Source organism: Paramacrobiotus metropolitanus, unplaced genomic scaffold (genome assembly GCF_019649055.1).
Source record: "Paramacrobiotus metropolitanus isolate TYO unplaced genomic scaffold, Prichtersi_v1.0 Parri_scaffold0000015, whole genome shotgun sequence".
NCBI lineage: Eukaryota > Metazoa > Tardigrada > Eutardigrada > Parachela > Macrobiotidae > Paramacrobiotus > Paramacrobiotus metropolitanus.
This window is the reverse complement of record NW_026570235.1, coordinates 496,715-512,489: the sequence shown is the minus strand read 5'-3', so window position 1 is coordinate 512,489 and position 15,775 is coordinate 496,715. Positions and strand designations below refer to the sequence as shown.

At 41.7% G+C, this 15,775-nt stretch overlaps 3 protein-coding genes across 3 annotated transcripts; 1 reads left to right on the top strand and 2 right to left on the bottom strand.

Annotated features, from left to right (window-relative positions):
- Positions 1 to 5: 5 nt before the first annotated feature.
- On the top strand, positions 6 to 3,126 carry LOC129585121 (post-GPI attachment to proteins factor 2-like). Its single transcript, XM_055477682.1, has 5 exons — positions 6 to 459; positions 642 to 900; positions 995 to 1,213; positions 2,651 to 2,764; positions 2,832 to 3,126. Exons 1-5 carry the CDS (start codon positions 307 to 309, stop codon positions 2,867 to 2,869), a joined length of 783 nt encoding a protein of 260 aa, XP_055333657.1. The 5' UTR covers positions 6 to 306; the 3' UTR covers positions 2,870 to 3,126.
- On the bottom strand, positions 2,980 to 7,478 carry LOC129585119 (NF-X1-type zinc finger protein NFXL1-like). The gene is made up of 13 exons (XM_055477679.1): positions 7,178 to 7,478; positions 6,757 to 7,061; positions 6,328 to 6,461; positions 6,089 to 6,244; positions 5,957 to 5,979; positions 5,626 to 5,884; positions 5,222 to 5,423; positions 5,115 to 5,157; positions 4,905 to 5,053; positions 4,685 to 4,825; positions 4,162 to 4,605; positions 3,568 to 3,999; positions 2,980 to 3,511 (listed from the first exon to the last, which is right to left on the bottom strand). Exons 1-13 carry the CDS (start codon positions 7,314 to 7,316, stop codon positions 3,284 to 3,286), a joined length of 2,655 nt encoding a protein of 884 aa, XP_055333654.1. The 5' UTR covers positions 7,317 to 7,478; the 3' UTR covers positions 2,980 to 3,283.
- A 426-nt stretch (positions 7,479 to 7,904) lies between these two features.
- Positions 7,905 to 14,289, bottom strand: LOC129584948 (RNA-binding protein 27-like). The gene is made up of 19 exons (XM_055477393.1): positions 14,067 to 14,289; positions 13,816 to 13,981; positions 13,489 to 13,616; positions 13,236 to 13,351; positions 13,080 to 13,153; positions 12,261 to 12,460; positions 11,995 to 12,168; positions 11,795 to 11,935; positions 11,537 to 11,730; positions 11,310 to 11,447; positions 10,188 to 10,319; positions 9,904 to 10,131; positions 9,711 to 9,842; positions 9,513 to 9,647; positions 9,293 to 9,346; positions 8,937 to 9,161; positions 8,718 to 8,810; positions 8,417 to 8,641; positions 7,905 to 8,336 (listed from the first exon to the last, which is right to left on the bottom strand). Exons 2-19 carry the CDS (start codon positions 13,878 to 13,880, stop codon positions 8,271 to 8,273), a joined length of 2,520 nt encoding a protein of 839 aa, XP_055333368.1. The 5' UTR covers positions 13,881 to 13,981; positions 14,067 to 14,289; the 3' UTR covers positions 7,905 to 8,270.
- Positions 14,290 to 15,775: the final 1,486 nt, after the last annotated feature.

The window sequence follows — 15,775 nt, the reverse complement described above, 5'->3', positions numbered from 1 at the left end:
GCATTTCGAAAACGGAACAAAGGTTTACATAAGATTTATGCAAAAGTTACGGTAAATTGGTAGCAGTATACTTACAACTTTCTGTAAGAGTTTTTCGCACTTCTAAGGACAGTAAGATAATTATTTTTCTTAGTTTTCTTTTCATTCTGTAGCAATTCTTGCTGTCATGCAATTGGTGCGTTGCATGCATATTTAATTTTTGATTCTGCTGTTTTTGTTGGATCGTTTTCCGACATTCTCAAAGTGGCGTAGTCAAAGACTTGCAATCCGAATATTGTGTGGATTGCCGAACATCGACTTCTCCTAATGGCCTCCCAATCATTATCTGGTGGACTTTTAAAAGTCCGCTTCGAGACCTTTGCGGTGATCACTTTATCGCTTCCTCTGCTCAGCCTTGTGGCCTGCGTTTTTCTGTCATTGTATTACGACTTCGAACGATCCGTGGCGACTCACTGCAACGTGAGGATACATCTGGAAACTGTTCTGCAACTTCTGGAAAACTTTTATTTATTTTAATATTTTGATCTTTTTTGCTGATATTTGTGATCATAAGTGCTGTTATTTGCAACTTTAAGTTACCTGTTACTTGATTATTTATCCGTGGTTACGCTATTGTCAGTTATGGTTGACTATTTTTTTAGGTTGCAAACTATCTTCCTTCTCTTAGCTCTTCCATTGGCGGATTCACTCCGCAGAGATACATCTGGCGAACCGGAATTGCTATCCATAGCGCGCCGCGATTGTTCGTAGCGTTTCTGTATCTCAACTTTTATCGGACCTCCTCTGCTATATCGCACAATCGATTATTATTGCGTTTAGCCTACCTAAATTTTGCTCTCAATCTCCTGGAAAATGCTGCACTTGTAATTCTTACATATGTATCCTCGACGGAAAACTACAGTGAGTTTTTGTTGTTGTAATATTTGCATACCGGGTTAATGCTTAACCCTTATTATTTTGGTACTGTAAAGAAACTAATGATATTTTTTTACAGAGATACATGAAGCAATGTTCGTATGCTTTGTGGCGTTCTCCGTCTGTTACATGATCGACACTTTATTTCTTTTCTGGCGCTTATGCCGGGAATACAGCGCCGATACTGACCTGAAAAAATCCTTGCGATATAAATTTGTGTTTTTCGTTGTCAACGTTTCCGTTTTTCTTATCTCGCTTTATTTTTTCTTTCGGCACAACTGGTACTGTGAGCCAGGAGGTAAGTGGATTCACATTAAAACGTCAACCAGAGTAATAGTTTATACTGATTTGTTGAATAGTACTGCTTTTTACAGTTTTTTTTAATTGGATATGCTTGATTTTTAGTGCACCTGTGTGGCAGACAGTTTAGCCATAGAAAAGAATAATACTGTGTAGTACGTGCGCTCGTAGCCGATCCTCTCTGCCAGTCTTAACAACCTGTGGTCGAGTTGTAATGAATTGTGTAAACACGCTGTGCCTGCATATTTAATGAGAAGCGATATCTCGAGATATTGTGGTCATATTCAAAAACTAAACAGACGGTTGTGATCGTTAAAGCGTAAGGAGAATGAATCTTAAAAAAAATTTGAAAAAGAACATACGCATAAGCAAATAATTCATTATCCAAGCTAACGGGGGGCATAAATCGCGGATGGAAATGCATTCTCAATGGGGCATGCTGACCTTCTGTCCGGCTCCTGGCTCAGTTCCGACCAGTAGCACTGCACGTGTGCCTTTGTTTGCATAGACCGGCCGGACCAGCGCGCTATTTCTGCGAAATGCTCAGTGTATTTCTGTAGCTCAACATAATAATATTATGCAACTTAAAATGCCACTTTGTACTCAAATATGGATGGATGCGTGTTTGGTTAATGATTACAAATCTTTTTGAATGGACTCAATGCACATCTCGGAGATATAGTCTGATTGTGTACCTTTAAACGGCTGTTTATTTGATATTGGAAACAGCAAGGCAACCAAACCCGTATATTGGTGATTGGTGAGTACATTTGTACAAGAACCTGGCGCATAACTTATCAAAATACTTGAAAAAGGCTTTTCTGCATGACAGTATTTGGCCATCCGTCGTAATTAATGTTAACGTTACGCACAACTTTGCAATGAGAATAATTGTTTTTTCGTCATAAAATACGTATGTAATAACATGTATGTAGCATGCACCTATTTAAATTTTCATGTTGGCAACCGCCCACGGGAGTCAGTTACAAATTTTAGATATTTTGCAGGCATTCTAGCACTTATGTACCTAACTCCACGGCGTTCTTCTGCAAATGGCAACTAAGCCGAAATTAAAAAAATACGAAATTGTCATTAAAGACGGATGTAGAAAGATCGGTACTTTATGGTATCCTTTTTGGAAATAGTAACGGCTACTGTGATGGAAGTACTGTAAGTGCTTCTACGGCTCGGAATTAGTTCAGCTCTGAACTGCAAATTGCCTGAGCCGTTGCTTCGCCGCCCGATCAGCAAATTGTGGGTACAGTTTGTTTGCACAATTCATTACAACTCGACCACAGGTTGTTAAGACTGGCAGAGAGGGTCGGCTACGAGCGCACGTACTACACAGTATTATTCTTTTCTATGGTTTAGCTGTATCGTCATACCGACTTATACCTACCATAGGTACAGTAACCCCAGATTTGCTTGTTTGCAGTGTACACTATGTTTGCCATTTGTGAATATTTGGTCGTGCTGAGCAATATCGCTTTTCATGGAACCGCATATTTGGATTTCAAGGATGTGGTCTTAATAGCCAAATCTAATCAAGGTCACAAGAATCGTTTGGATTGATATTGACGGTGATAACTTCCAGTTCAAGCAGTGTGATTTTATAGACTCGTATGCATTTAAAAAGCTCCATAATACTGCCTGAATCTGGACACGGGGAGAGGACACTGCAGTTTCTGCCATGCGCATCAGATGTGTTGCAGAGGGATAAATTTCAGCGTTTCTACGCTTTTGCGGCAGCCTTAAAAATTTTATACTCTTTATGTTTTACTGATTGTTATTATATTAAGCCCGTGGATGCGCATACAAGACAGGAAAAGTTGATTAGTTGATAGCTGATCGCAATTCCTAACATTTAATGTGTCCACTTTTAAGCGAATTGGTTAACATACAAAATGACTATAAATGAAGCAGATATATTAAAATATATTAGTGATTTATTGTTATTCATTGTGTGCAACTATATAAATATAAAGTTCTCATTTTATTCAATATTTAAACGTGTCGTCAACTTAAAAGAGACAATCACCTCAATGGAGTTGTGCAAAACCTCCCGAAATCATATCACCTGGAAACTTCGCAGCAGAATCGCCAACAGCAGCAGAAAGACCGCTCCACCAGTAAGATGCTTCCAATTTTCCACCACAAAATTCTGCTGATCGTCCGCAGACCCCCTTCGATCTCTGCGTCGCTTCCGACCTCGCATCTTTCTGTCGTACTGCTCCTGCAGTTCTTGCTCAGCTTTTAATTTTTTATCGGCTGCATCTTGAACACGTTGCTCTTCTTCCTAAACACCAAAACCGACAATCACACACTGGTACCTTCACTCCGACAATAACTCACCTTTCGTTTAGCGTCTGCCAGAGCCTGGCATTCAGCGTTACATGCAAGTTTATATCCACTGGTGACTTTATTACAGGAATGTTGTTCTTTCAAATTCCCACACGGGCACTTCACTTGCACCTTCTTCTTGCAATCAGAAATGTTGGAATGGGGTTCAACGGCAATATGACACAACTTCGAGCACGGATGTCCACAAGTCAATAAACTCGGACACTGAGCTTTGCATGAAAACAAAACCCTCTTTTCTTCTTCACTCAATCCGAAAACTTTGGCACAAGAAAACTTCAGTATCATGCTCTGGCAGTGGCATTTGATACGAACGATTTCCGCACATTGTGAACACGGACCGTGATGGCAAGGAAGGATACACGGATGACCACATGGGGTCGCGCGAGTACAAAGAGACGTACATTCTTCGCAGGCAGCGTCAACCTGAAAAATTTTACTCTGGACTTTCAACAAGTCATTATGGAATACCTAACGGCGGTTCGAAAAAAAGACGTTAAGTCAACGCGAAACAGTATGCTCTCAGGGAACAAGTAATCATCGCAATGCATTCTGTCAACCAAATTAATTAATCTGTTTCGTTCGTACCGTGACATCACCAGCCGCTCCTTCCAATTCGTGACACGGTAATGGACACAAATGATTACCGCAGTCCATTTTTCTCCCACACGGACGTCCACAACTAGCTATTCGTTTCAGGTAGCATTTCATAAGCGTTTCGTCATGCCCTCCAAAGCAAGGGACCGGGACCAACTGTTCGCAGGGAGGACACGGGTAGTTCCGTATTTCCACATCCGGCACAGCCTTCATTTCCCATGGTCCGGCCGGCCGGTCGCTGTCGCTCCGCAAAGTTACTTCCACGGCCGAATGACATTTAGCTTGACACGTGTGGCCACAACCAAGACGTTTTTCACAAATCTGCACACACGGAGGACATTTTCCAAAATGGCAGGGATGTCGGGTGCGGACGGAATGATGGCAGTTAGGTGGCTGCTCACATGCATATGAGCATTTCGGTGCTTTAACAGAACGCTGTAAAATTAACGAAAATCTCAAGTACTGTGATAACAGGTAATGGCAAAATGTATTTACAGTTAGTTACTGTAATTACCTGTCTACCACACGGAACACTGATCACACTTCGGCCACAAGCACAACCAAGATCCACCATCTGCGAGCAAGGATAACACGGACCGGAATGGCATAAGCTGTCGCATTTATGGGTGCGACAGCTGAGCATGCGCCCACAAATCTGTAAGAAAGAAACGCTTTTGTAATTAATTTTACACTTAATGCAAGTAAACAACACACATAAACAACTGCAATTGCACCTGGTCACAAGGAGGGCAATTTCCCATGCAGCATCTCTTGTTGCAAGCATGCCGGTTGCAATTTCTCATAGACTTGCATTTCGTATCGCAAGTGAAATCCTTGGAGCACGGGAGCTGCTTAGTTTTTGCGCCACAAGGACATGTTTTCTCTGTAAAAAGGCGTCATACACAATGCTGCTTTCATATTTCGAGAAAAATTTTGCACTTTACTTGTCGACTGCATGCATGGTCCACATTCACCAAAATGGCATAGCTGCAACAGTGAAGTTCATAGTTTCAGATTAATTTTGCAAAAATTAAACATGGTTAGTATGTACCTCTAAGCAAAAGTGGTGTCCGCAAACCGGCTTGCCGCACGTATTGTTACACGGTTGAATTTCTGCAATGCAGTCAGTAACGGCCTTTGTTTTACCACACGGACATGATCTCGGCATGCTTCGGGGACATGGTCCACACGAACCACTGTGACACTGCGCGCTGCATTTATGCGCACCACAAGCAAATGTTTTGCCGCAGATACTGAAAAGGAGCGACACGGTACACACATGGAAGAGAAACATAGACGTTGGAGCCGCAGTGCACAAAATACAGCAGATTGATCATTAATAATATTACGTCAGCAAAGTATAAAAACACCAATGACCTGGAAACAAATACTCGTACAATCGAAGTACTCCTAACACTGTATGTACTGCTTGAATTCGTTTTTCTTTCACAATACCGTTGACAGTGCCACTCCCGTGTCCCACAAGGCTGTGGTAGCGTTTCCGTACCGCACGCGCATTTCATTGGTAGTGTTTGCTCACAAGGTTGACAATCTCCTGGATGACACGTTTCTCTGCAAGAATGTTTTCCACATGACAGCATTTTGCCGCACGCTGTTCCACAGCTGGCAGGAGCTGTACCACAACGCGCCACGTGTTTTTTCTTTCCACAGAAGCAAGAAATGCTGCACGTGGCTGGACAGGGAGGGCATGGACCTGCATCATACATGAAATACACGTCAATATACGGCAATCCCGGTTCGCAGTGTAAAACAAGCGTAAACCAACCTGGATGGCAAAGCAATACGCATCTGCAGTGCAAAAAGAACGGTCAACTACATGTAATGCACGATGTAAACACTACACACTAAGGCATTTTGGCACTGTTAAAAACCGAAAATCTTAATTGCAGAAGTTTACCTGTGCTCACAGTTACTTTTCAGATGCTTCTCGCACAACTGCCCACAACTATGCGGCAAAATCCAGGGATCATTTGGCGGATCCACTGTCTTTCCACAGAAGCAGTAGTAGCGGGTCGGCGCGTTCTGAGTTTTATATTCGAATCGGCATTTTGGGCTGTAATAGTACAAAAAACGAAACTATCCAATGTGATAAAATAATTTACTTCAGATTCAGTCATAAGCAGTGACTTTTGTTACCATGCCCAAAATCGATCTTTCTCAGGAAAATATTCATCGGAAAGAAACGACGAGCTGCGAATTACACCGTCCTTTGCCCATTTCTGAATGCAACCGAGATGGAATGAGGATGCGCAGTTTTCGCAGTTCCACAGCTGTTAAAAAAATAAAGTAATGCACACAAACAAGCCCACAGAAGTTACATATTATTTTGTAATTTTGCGTAGTGCATCAGTCCACAGCTAATGGTAAGACACTAGTGTCGATACTAAAGAGCATAATGTTTTTCGAAAAAAATCGATAATTATTTTAAAAATAAAGTGAATAAAAAATAATTTTTATTAAAAATAACGATACAATCATAACTGAAAATTATTTAACAAAAAAAAGTTTACATGCTATTGTAAATTGCCGAAAATTACGCAAGTCTCTTCGACTGGTACAACTTACTGGATCGGTCCGCTTCAAGGAACTGATGCAAACCAGACAAGTCGAAGCACTGACTGATGAGGCATTCCCAAGAATTCTGCGAACATCGATGGAATCTCCGGCTCCGCCATTTCCACCGTATCTGCCATCCACATTGTACTGCCGTATAATGTTGCTGAAAATTTCTTCTTTATTTGCCAGAGGCGCGTCCTCCTCGTCGCTATCAATCTCGTCACCAAGTTTCTGTTTAAGCTCTTCCAGTTTCTTCGATATGCCATCTTGATGCTGCTTCGATATCGCGCCAAACCGTTCAAGGTTGCTGTAGCCTGCATTGCAACGTGCTACTACATATCTAGCTGCGGCATGTTGTTAGGAGATGTAATCGCAATTCGGAACTTCCCCTATCCCCGAACAATTCAGTTTTCCGAAATCGTTAACATACCTGACGTGGTGGCTGGCGTAGCCGTCATTTTCTTGTCGTTTCCTTGCCGAGATTGTACGGAGGAATGTTCCGCGGATTTCGAATCCTTCTTGGCAGGAACGTGCCTTGCTTGCCACGCAGTCTGCGTTCGATTCGACATCTTACAAAATAGTTTATTAGATCTTCGTCGCAAAGAAACCAGCTCAATAACACTTTCACTATTTTTTTCTGCTTCGATGCTTTGTTGACTCCAAAAAAAACAGACCTGCAATTTGCAACTACAAATTAGACCTAGAACAAATTACGTACTCCGTACGGGTTAAAATCGATAGGGTTTTTGAAATTTTATTCAAAGAATGTTGATATTCAACTTCCCGCAACTGCTATCTGCAGGCGGCTGCTCCTTATGATACTGCTGTAATTTTCGCGAAGCCTCGGTACGTACAGAAGTTGAAGGGTGCCCACTGCCCAGCGTTTTTTGGAAAAGTCGTATTGTTTATTTTAATGTATTGTATTCTGAAATTTCTCGACAAAAGGTAATCTTTTCTAACAGCTGTATACCTGCATCTTGAAGACTTAGTTACCTGTGCTTTTAAAATAAGCAGCACCTGTGAGGTGTGGCTCACAACTGCGGTCAGCGCTTAGTCACTTTTCACAGTCCACAATACAATAAGTACTGCCATGTGATATTAAGAAAACTAGTATCAATGTATTATTTTGTTTCCAATAATGTTTGCTTAACTCGATACATATCCGAAGCGATTTATTTAATTATTCCGGTTAAAAAAACGTGCAGATAAAAGGTACACGTACAGACGCTGTAAACAATCGCAAGCGGCATCCAAAGCTTACCAACAAGTCACGATGCGTACTACGAGAACATCAGTAATCCACCGGTCACAAAGCATTAAAAGTGAGCTGGGACGTGTAATTGTACAAATTCAGCGGCTGGTCAGACAAACAGGTTTGTAAACTGACAGTTCGATACAACAATTCCGTAGAGTCAAAAGTTATTAAAGTTTAAACTGAAGTTTTAAATCAACGATTATGAAACCCATTTCACAGTCCGAGATCGCTATGAAAACAATCACAACCAACGCGTTAGAAATATGTATCATGTTGTCTCGTTTGCAACAACTTTCGTTAGATCCCCTTCCGGTTCCGTCACACCCTCTAGACTCTATAAAATGCCAAAAAAAGTTTCAGAAACTACACATATCCAACGGCATATCGATTAATCCACACAAGTTAAGTGCGTACATCATCTGCAAAAGAACGGTTTTCCTCTGCGTGGCTGTAGTCGAAATCTGATTGCGTCGCCAAATCCACATCGTTCGTATCGCCGGATAATTCCGCCACAGGAGTCTGTTCATGTGCTGCAGTGCCCTCTGCTTGTTCCATATCTTCTTCAGTCTTTGCCGCCTCCGTTAGCCACATTACAGCTAATTTTCTTCCGCTGACCAAACCGGCCAAATCGCGCAAGCACTACAAAACGCACATTAATTACCAATCGAAGCGATTCAGAACTCAATTTTTGCAGATCATATTTGTGTAAACGTACCGCATCACCTTCGTAACGAATGTTGAAATCTAACACCATGGAAGGCGGTTCATCGGGGTTTGTGCTGTTTGAAATGACTTTTGCTCCGCATGACTACGAAAGAGCAATATTCACTGTTGTACGATTCCGTAACTGATACTATTCACTATACCGACTCCGTATTACGGAGTCACGTAACCGTCGAGCAGATATTCTGTTGCCTCTAAAGACGGATTATACCTGGACATGTCGAAGGATATTGGCTCGTTCATTCTCCAGAAATCCAGAAATTTTCACCCGTTTTGGACGTCGATCAATCACTCGATTGAACGGTCCACCGCGTACTGGACGACGAAATCTGCTACCACCAGTAGCTCGACGAGGCGACTTGGGCGACCGATATGGAGCAGGCCGATTATGACCGGCGCGAGCTGAGTACGATCTGGCGGAATCCACATCTTTCAGCTGAAACCATGTAATCGTAAACATACCTTCAGGCAACCGGAAACTACTTTCAACTGTTTCAATATTACGCAACTAAGAGTTTACGAGTAAGGTCAGAGTCATCATTACACACCCGTGACCATTTGACTTACAGTATCCCCAGAACCACGAACAGACGATTCCCCTTCCAATTTGGCTTTCAGAATCTGAAGAAAAAAACACCGAATAAAACTTAGTTTTCTTAACTAAGTTTTCTAAACTTAGTTTTCTTTTTCTTAACCTGAATAACTCTTTTCTCCCACCGCCCAGTAAATAATCTTAAAAACATTGTAGAAAGCCCTTAGAGCATAATTTAACTCAACTGGTACTTACTTCATTCTGAGATTGCTGGAGATTCAATTTCTGCTCCATTACAGTCCGTTTCCGAACCGCTAGCAGCTTCTCCTCTTCGTGTTTCTTCAGCTCGATCTGCCACTGAGCAATCTGTTTCTCTATTTTATCCAGTAACTATAAAGCCAAAATATCGATCCACAAGGATCTAAACAGGTAGCACTAGAAATATTTATTTACCGGGCCAATTTCTTCTTTCTTTGCAGAGGGATCCGTTTCCATTCGGCTGCGATACTGTTCGCTGATGCCGTGGTACGAGCTGATGGATCCGTTCAATTTACTAATCAATTCGTCCAGCGTTGTGATCTGCGCCTGTAGAAAGATAACAGCAAAAACAAACTATCCAATAAGTAGTTGGATAAGTGCAGCGTACTTGGATTTTATCAATTTCCGTTTCAGTTTTGGTGACCTCCAAAGTGGAATAAATCAACTTCTGGTGGGTAGCAATCGAGTTAGCCTGTGAAACATTGCTCTCCGAAACTGCTCTTCCACGCGTCGCACCACCTCGAAAACGTCCCGCCCGCGCTCGCCGACTACCGACAGGATACCGTACGCGAACACCGCGCGTGAAGCCGGGGGTAACTGCGCTTTCTACGGTTTCCTGAAAACCGCGTTAGTTAGTATGCATGAAGAAAATCACAACTGTGGTCTCTTTACATCTGCTGACGGAGCGGTATGAACATCCGTCCGCTGATTATCCGGTTCAGTTTTTGGCGCGGGAGCTGGAGCAATTGCCTTCACGGTGGCAGCGGGCGCTACTTTGTTAATGGGGGAAACTTTGGTGGTGTCCTGGAATAAATTATTGGCAGAACAATGCATGAATCTCAAAATTCAGTCATGAAGATTTCAGCGAAGGAAATCTGTGACACACGCTTAAAAAAATCGAACTTTGAACCTTAACAAACATCAAATAACTGCACGGCAATGATGCATCACATATCTGCATCGAGCGGGCACTTTTGGGAGCGCAAAAACATGCGACATTTTGATTTACGGTGTACTTTCCTTCTAGTCTGCAACTTTCTTTGCAGTTTGCACCTTACTGCTGTCTATATATTGCCTACCGAATTCAGTGCTTCAAATTAATTAAAAAAGATACTGTAGTTAACGATTAATTTAAAAAAGTTAATTAACGCTACCAGTTGCAAGTTAATAAACGCCAGCCGGTCAGCGAATTGATCAATACTCTGCACGCAATTTATCCGCAAAACTTTTAATTCTAATGAACCCGTAATTAATTAATTATTTTAATTAGACATTTTTACACGTCGTGGTAACTTATAAGTTCTGTTAGAGACTTATGCGCCCTACGCGCGCTTTCTGGTTTACGCTACCAGAATGTGTTTGGATGAGCAATTAACACTAATTATAATGTTATTAATTATTATTAAGATTGTTCACGCAGCAGTGTCGATGATGCCCGATAGGCGTTAGCAGTATTTATTAAAGGATAATTATTGAAGTGTACAGTTACGGTATATCGTAGTGAAATGTAAGCATTAAAATGTGTGCATATGAGTTTGTATGAGAAATATCCAAATTGGCGACTTTGACGCTCGAATATGCTACTCTCGAGTAGCTTTTTCTAGAAGCAACATTTACGAATATTTGGGGCGTGGATAGACACGTGCAAAAGCCCGCATCATCATAATATGGACCAGTTATGAGCGCTTATCTTATCTCGTGCGTTACTCAGCGTTTGCAGAATTCTCACAATTGCCAGGATTTACTAAATTTTCAGTCGATTTTGAACCGGACTAATGCAGTAAATCTTCATACCTTTGAAGGGTCGGTATGCCACGAGATAGCAATAAAACGGTTATTAAGGACCGGTTCAGGGCTTCGAAAAGCACGAGCAGCAGCTTCTGGTGTTTGAAACGTAACTAATGCTGCTTTATGATCGCTTCCGTAACGCACCTAAAAACGTTTCGATAAGAAAGAAAACTGTAAGTTGTAACGCAAATCCTTTGCGACGTGAAAATTGGAACAGAAATCAAAACAAATACCTGCACGTTTACGATGCTACCGTATTTCGAAAAATGAGCATTTAAAGCCGATATATTGTTCAGTTGGTCGGGCACATGGCGAATTTCAAGAGTACAATTATCCGTTGGCTCGCTAAGAGCCAGACGCTTCAAAGGAGAATCCATCAAGCTATCGGACTCGCGTTTCGTTATATCCGGCCCCCGGAACCCTTCGCCTAAATAATTTCTGTTTCAGAAATCATCCAAAGGCCAAAATTCAAGAATGCATGCCGCAAGTACCGAAATTGAACGATGAGGAACCACCCACGGACAACCCTACAAGTTCACGAGGACGCATACTAGATGCTTTCTGTGGACGGATATAGGGAGGTGGCAGAACTGCAGCATCCGGTCGAAAGCGCGGAGGAAGAACAGGCCTAACTACAATCCCAAGACGAAACGTACAATTACAAAAACAGAAAGAAACGAATGTGACATACTCATGGGAAGAGGCATGGGCGGGAAAGCTGGAAGACGCACGGGTTGTGGAGGCAGGGCTGGTATATGGGGCCCTGTATAGCGAATTACTTCTAATGGACGGGCGTTTTGCCATACCACCGGATCGCTGCCATGATCAAATGGACAATATTGACCACGCATGCAAAACCCTCGCTCTGGAACAAACCATTTTCTATTATTCATCCAAACGATTTTCCTTACACTAAAAATTCGGCACTGCTCGACTACCGTGAAAATATCGATTTACCAGTGAAATCTTTGCAGGTAATCCTCGAAGGAGCAACAGCCGTTCTCTTATTCCGTTTCCCATCATCTACCAGAACGCTTTCGGATCCAGGATTCCGTGCTGGACTAACAGATCTTGTCTTAGGTTTTACCGATGATTTATCTTGCGACAGACTGTCGTCTCCGAATTCTTCCTCATCTCCAGACGACTTTCCAAGAATTCTGAAGTATAACAACTTTTGCGTGTAAGTAATCAACTATTCTAGGACCAAAATTATTACAGGGCAGTTAACATAAGGAGAAAGCTGCACACACCACGTTTTACCACCGAAGTCTCCGCACACCACCTTTCACCACCACCAGGCTCCGCACACCACTATTCGCACCACGTTTTGTCTCGGGCCACCATTTTTACGCCACCACCATATATATTAAAAACGTCGGCAGTCTCGGGACACCACATTATACTCGTAGTTTCGAAGATATGCGGTGGTCGGTCGTATATACGACTAATACGAGTTATGTTGTATTTTTCGTGTGTGTAACGTGGTGTGCGGAGCCATCCCTTTAACATAAGTACTTCTATTAGTATCTGATTGCAAGCGCTTCAGTGAGCAAGTCGCTGAATACGATAAAGAGACCCGCCGCAAATATTTTAGAAATTATGACTAAGCAGTAGAATATGCAATAATACACTTTTTCGCTTTTTTGATGACTTTTGCCTATTAGTCTTATAGTTAGTAGTGCTGACTGCTGAGTATGTGTAGACAAGATAAGCTGAAAACATTACATAATGACAGTGTGACAAAATAATATCGCAAAATTAGTGAAACAACCTTACTCTGCTCTCTTCGCATCCGGTGAATCCGCTCGATAAGGTTTATTTTCAGTTTGCGAAAATTCACTATTTAACATCTGTAAGCGTAATACAAAATTACAAATACTTGGGATTTTCACAAAACAATCTACCAGAAGAAATTATTATCTCGTCACCCACCACAGAATTAGCGTCTTCACCCGTATTCGCGTAGGCAGGATGACTACGGACTTCTTCATACTTATGGTTTTCCGCGGCACTGACTACTTCCTCACATATATCATCAAGTTTTGCTTCTGTACAAAATAAGTATGTTTTTAAAGGCATTGTAGACTTACAGTACGAGTTAGAACCATATACTGTAATCATATACAGAAAAGTATTGTACGATGGCAATCTACAGATACAACTACTGAGTGACAACAATACATACTGTCTTCGAAAAAGGCATTCAGCTTTCTTTTGCACAGGGATTTTAAACTCTGGAAATCTTTGTCAATTCCGTTTTTCTTGATAACTGCCACAAGATAGGCACTCAGTCGCTTAGGGTCGTATTTCGTCCTGAAATTCAAAAATCAAATCAGAGTCGGGCATGCATTGCTCTGGCCGTCGTGTTATAATTCATTTCGGTAGCAAACAAAAGAAGACAACGGACTGCTTTGATGTTCTTGCACGCTATTTTCAAAAGCTTGGTTTTTCATCACCCTTCGCGTAAACTAAGTACCTCTACGGATTTGCGCAACCAGATTCGTTAACTTACAGAGATTCCAGCTTTAATGAAATCCATGCCGTAAAAGCCCGTTCATCTTCAATAGAAATGGTCATTCCTGAATCCTGTGTCGTGGGTTGGATAAATCATAAATCCCAGCACCGAAGTATTACTGTGACGGTACTCGTAAGTTGTAAAGGAATAATTAACGATAAATCTGTAAACCAGAAAACGTACAGAACGGGGATGATAATTAAATCATTACACTTGAATAACGTTATAACGAAACGACAATTTCGCACCCTGGCACACTGTGGTTCTACTGTACTTCTGTCGATAAGTACTTTATCCAATTGGAATAAGCAACTAATAAGGATACAAGATTGAAAGTTCTCGGAAAAGTGCTCTTGCTGAATAGAAGAGCTCAAATTCTTCGCTACTTTCCAATCTTCGAAAACTGCAGATCGGGGCTTTCAAGATTTTCTCGCACTTGAAGCAGCAGTGAGAATTTCGTCCAAAATCCAGATTCTGACGGAGAAAAATTTGGAATGATAAGAGAAGTACACGCCTTCCCGATGTGGTTACACCAGCGACAATAATGTTTTTTTAGCTCTTTCTTTCATACGAGTACAGTACTAGCACAGAAAGTACAAGCCTTGTACGACCTGTGCTAAAATCGAAAGCGGGCCCAAAACCCAGCTACGCCACTAACGCCAGGCGGGTAGTATGATGACGTAATCTCACGCCTACGCAAACGTATCTTTAACAGAGGGGCGGAGCGTGTGACTTACAGGGTCCGAGTGCGTGTGAATTACAGGGAGTGTGAAAGTTACGCTAGGATTACTTACTCTGTTAACTATCTCAATAGCTCAGTGCAGCCAATCCGCCTTGATACATTGCTATAGCCAATCCGCATTGATAAAGACTGCCATTGGTGGACACACCGATTTACGTATTGTCCCATCTCACGCAGATAACCTGCCGTACGCTGATCACTTGGTTTCTCCCTTAATCTGTAGCTTTCAGAAGGAAATAAGAAGGAGCAAATTAAATTATCAGTTTCGAAACAAATAACAATCAAATATCAACAAAATGAACTTTCACGAGAAGATCACCAAATTCGAAATTATGCATTTGGCATGTCAGATCGTTCAGATCCAATCGCACTGCATGGGAAAGATAACTTTTGCAGTCAGCTATGGCAAGGTATCTACACTTAAGTGAAGATACCTTGGCTATGGTCTAATTAGCGAAAAAATTAAATTACATCGTAAGTTAAATACTTTTCTAAGTCCAGAGCACGAGAAATAATACTAAAAATTATTATTACTTTTAATAGAATCATTTAAACAATTATTCTTCTAATTCCTGTTAATTTGTATTCGGAATCCCAATTTGCTGGTTTCTGAGATCGGTAGCTCAAGAGAGGTACAGTAAACCCCTGCACACAGCAAAGTTGTGGTTTCGGTTTTTTTCGCTTTTCATGCGTTTTACGCTCGGCAAGGGGTACAGGGACATTCAGACAGAGCAGTTTCGGGCCTTGGCGTGTTTTAAAGCGCCTAACACAGTTTGTGCATCGACAATATACTTAGAGGGGCCGTGGTACTAGCACAGCGGATACATGCTTAGTTGTGACCAAAGTTGTATTGTTAGGCGCTTTAAAACACGGCCCAAGGCCAGAAACTGCTCTGCTTGAGTGTCCCTGTACTTGCCGAGCGCAAACTATGCAAACCGTAAAAAATCGAAACCATAACTTTGCTGTGTGCAGGGGTTCTCTGTACCTCTCTTGAGCTACCGATCTCAGAACCCAGCAAACTGGGATTCCGTATACGAACAACAGGAATTAGATTATTAGAAGAATAGTTGTTGAAATGATTCTAATAAAAGTAATAATTTTTAGTATTATTTCTCCTGCTCTAGACTGTAAAGTATCTAAACTTGCGGTGCAGTTTAATTTTCTCGTTAATTTTGACCATAGCTAATTGCAGTTATCTCGCCATGCAGTGCGAAC

Excerpts from the sequence above, each read along its gene's own strand:
- LOC129585121 (XM_055477682.1), top strand. The coding sequence starts at position 307 with ATGGCCTCCCAATCATTATCTGGTGGACTTTTAAAAGTCCGCTTCGAG. Across the intron at positions 460-641 it reads CCGTGGCGACTCACTGCAAC|GTTGCAAACTATCTTCCTTC; the intron begins GTGAGGATACAT and ends CTATTTTTTTAG. Across the intron at positions 1,214-2,650 it reads CTGGTACTGTGAGCCAGGAG|TGTACACTATGTTTGCCATT; the intron begins GTAAGTGGATTC and ends GCTTGTTTGCAG.
- LOC129585119 (XM_055477679.1), bottom strand. The coding sequence starts at position 7,316 with ATGTCGAATCGAACGCAGACTGCGTGGCAAGCAAGGCACGTTCCTGCC. Across the intron at positions 4,826-4,904 it reads ATTGCCCTCCTTGTGACCAG|ATTTGTGGGCGCATGCTCAG; the intron begins GTGCAATTGCAG and ends TCTTTCTTACAG. Across the intron at positions 4,606-4,684 it reads GTGTTCCGTGTGGTAGACAG|CGTTCTGTTAAAGCACCGAA; the intron begins GTAATTACAGTA and ends TTAATTTTACAG.
- LOC129584948 (XM_055477393.1), bottom strand. The coding sequence starts at position 13,880 with ATGACCATTTCTATTGAAGATGAACGGGCTTTTACGGCATGGATTTCA. Across the intron at positions 9,843-9,903 it reads CGGAAATTGATAAAATCCAA|GCGCAGATCACAACGCTGGA; the intron begins GTACGCTGCACT and ends ATCTTTCTACAG. Across the intron at positions 8,811-8,936 it reads ATATCCTTCGACATGTCCAG|TCATGCGGAGCAAAAGTCAT; the intron begins GTATAATCCGTC and ends GCTCTTTCGTAG.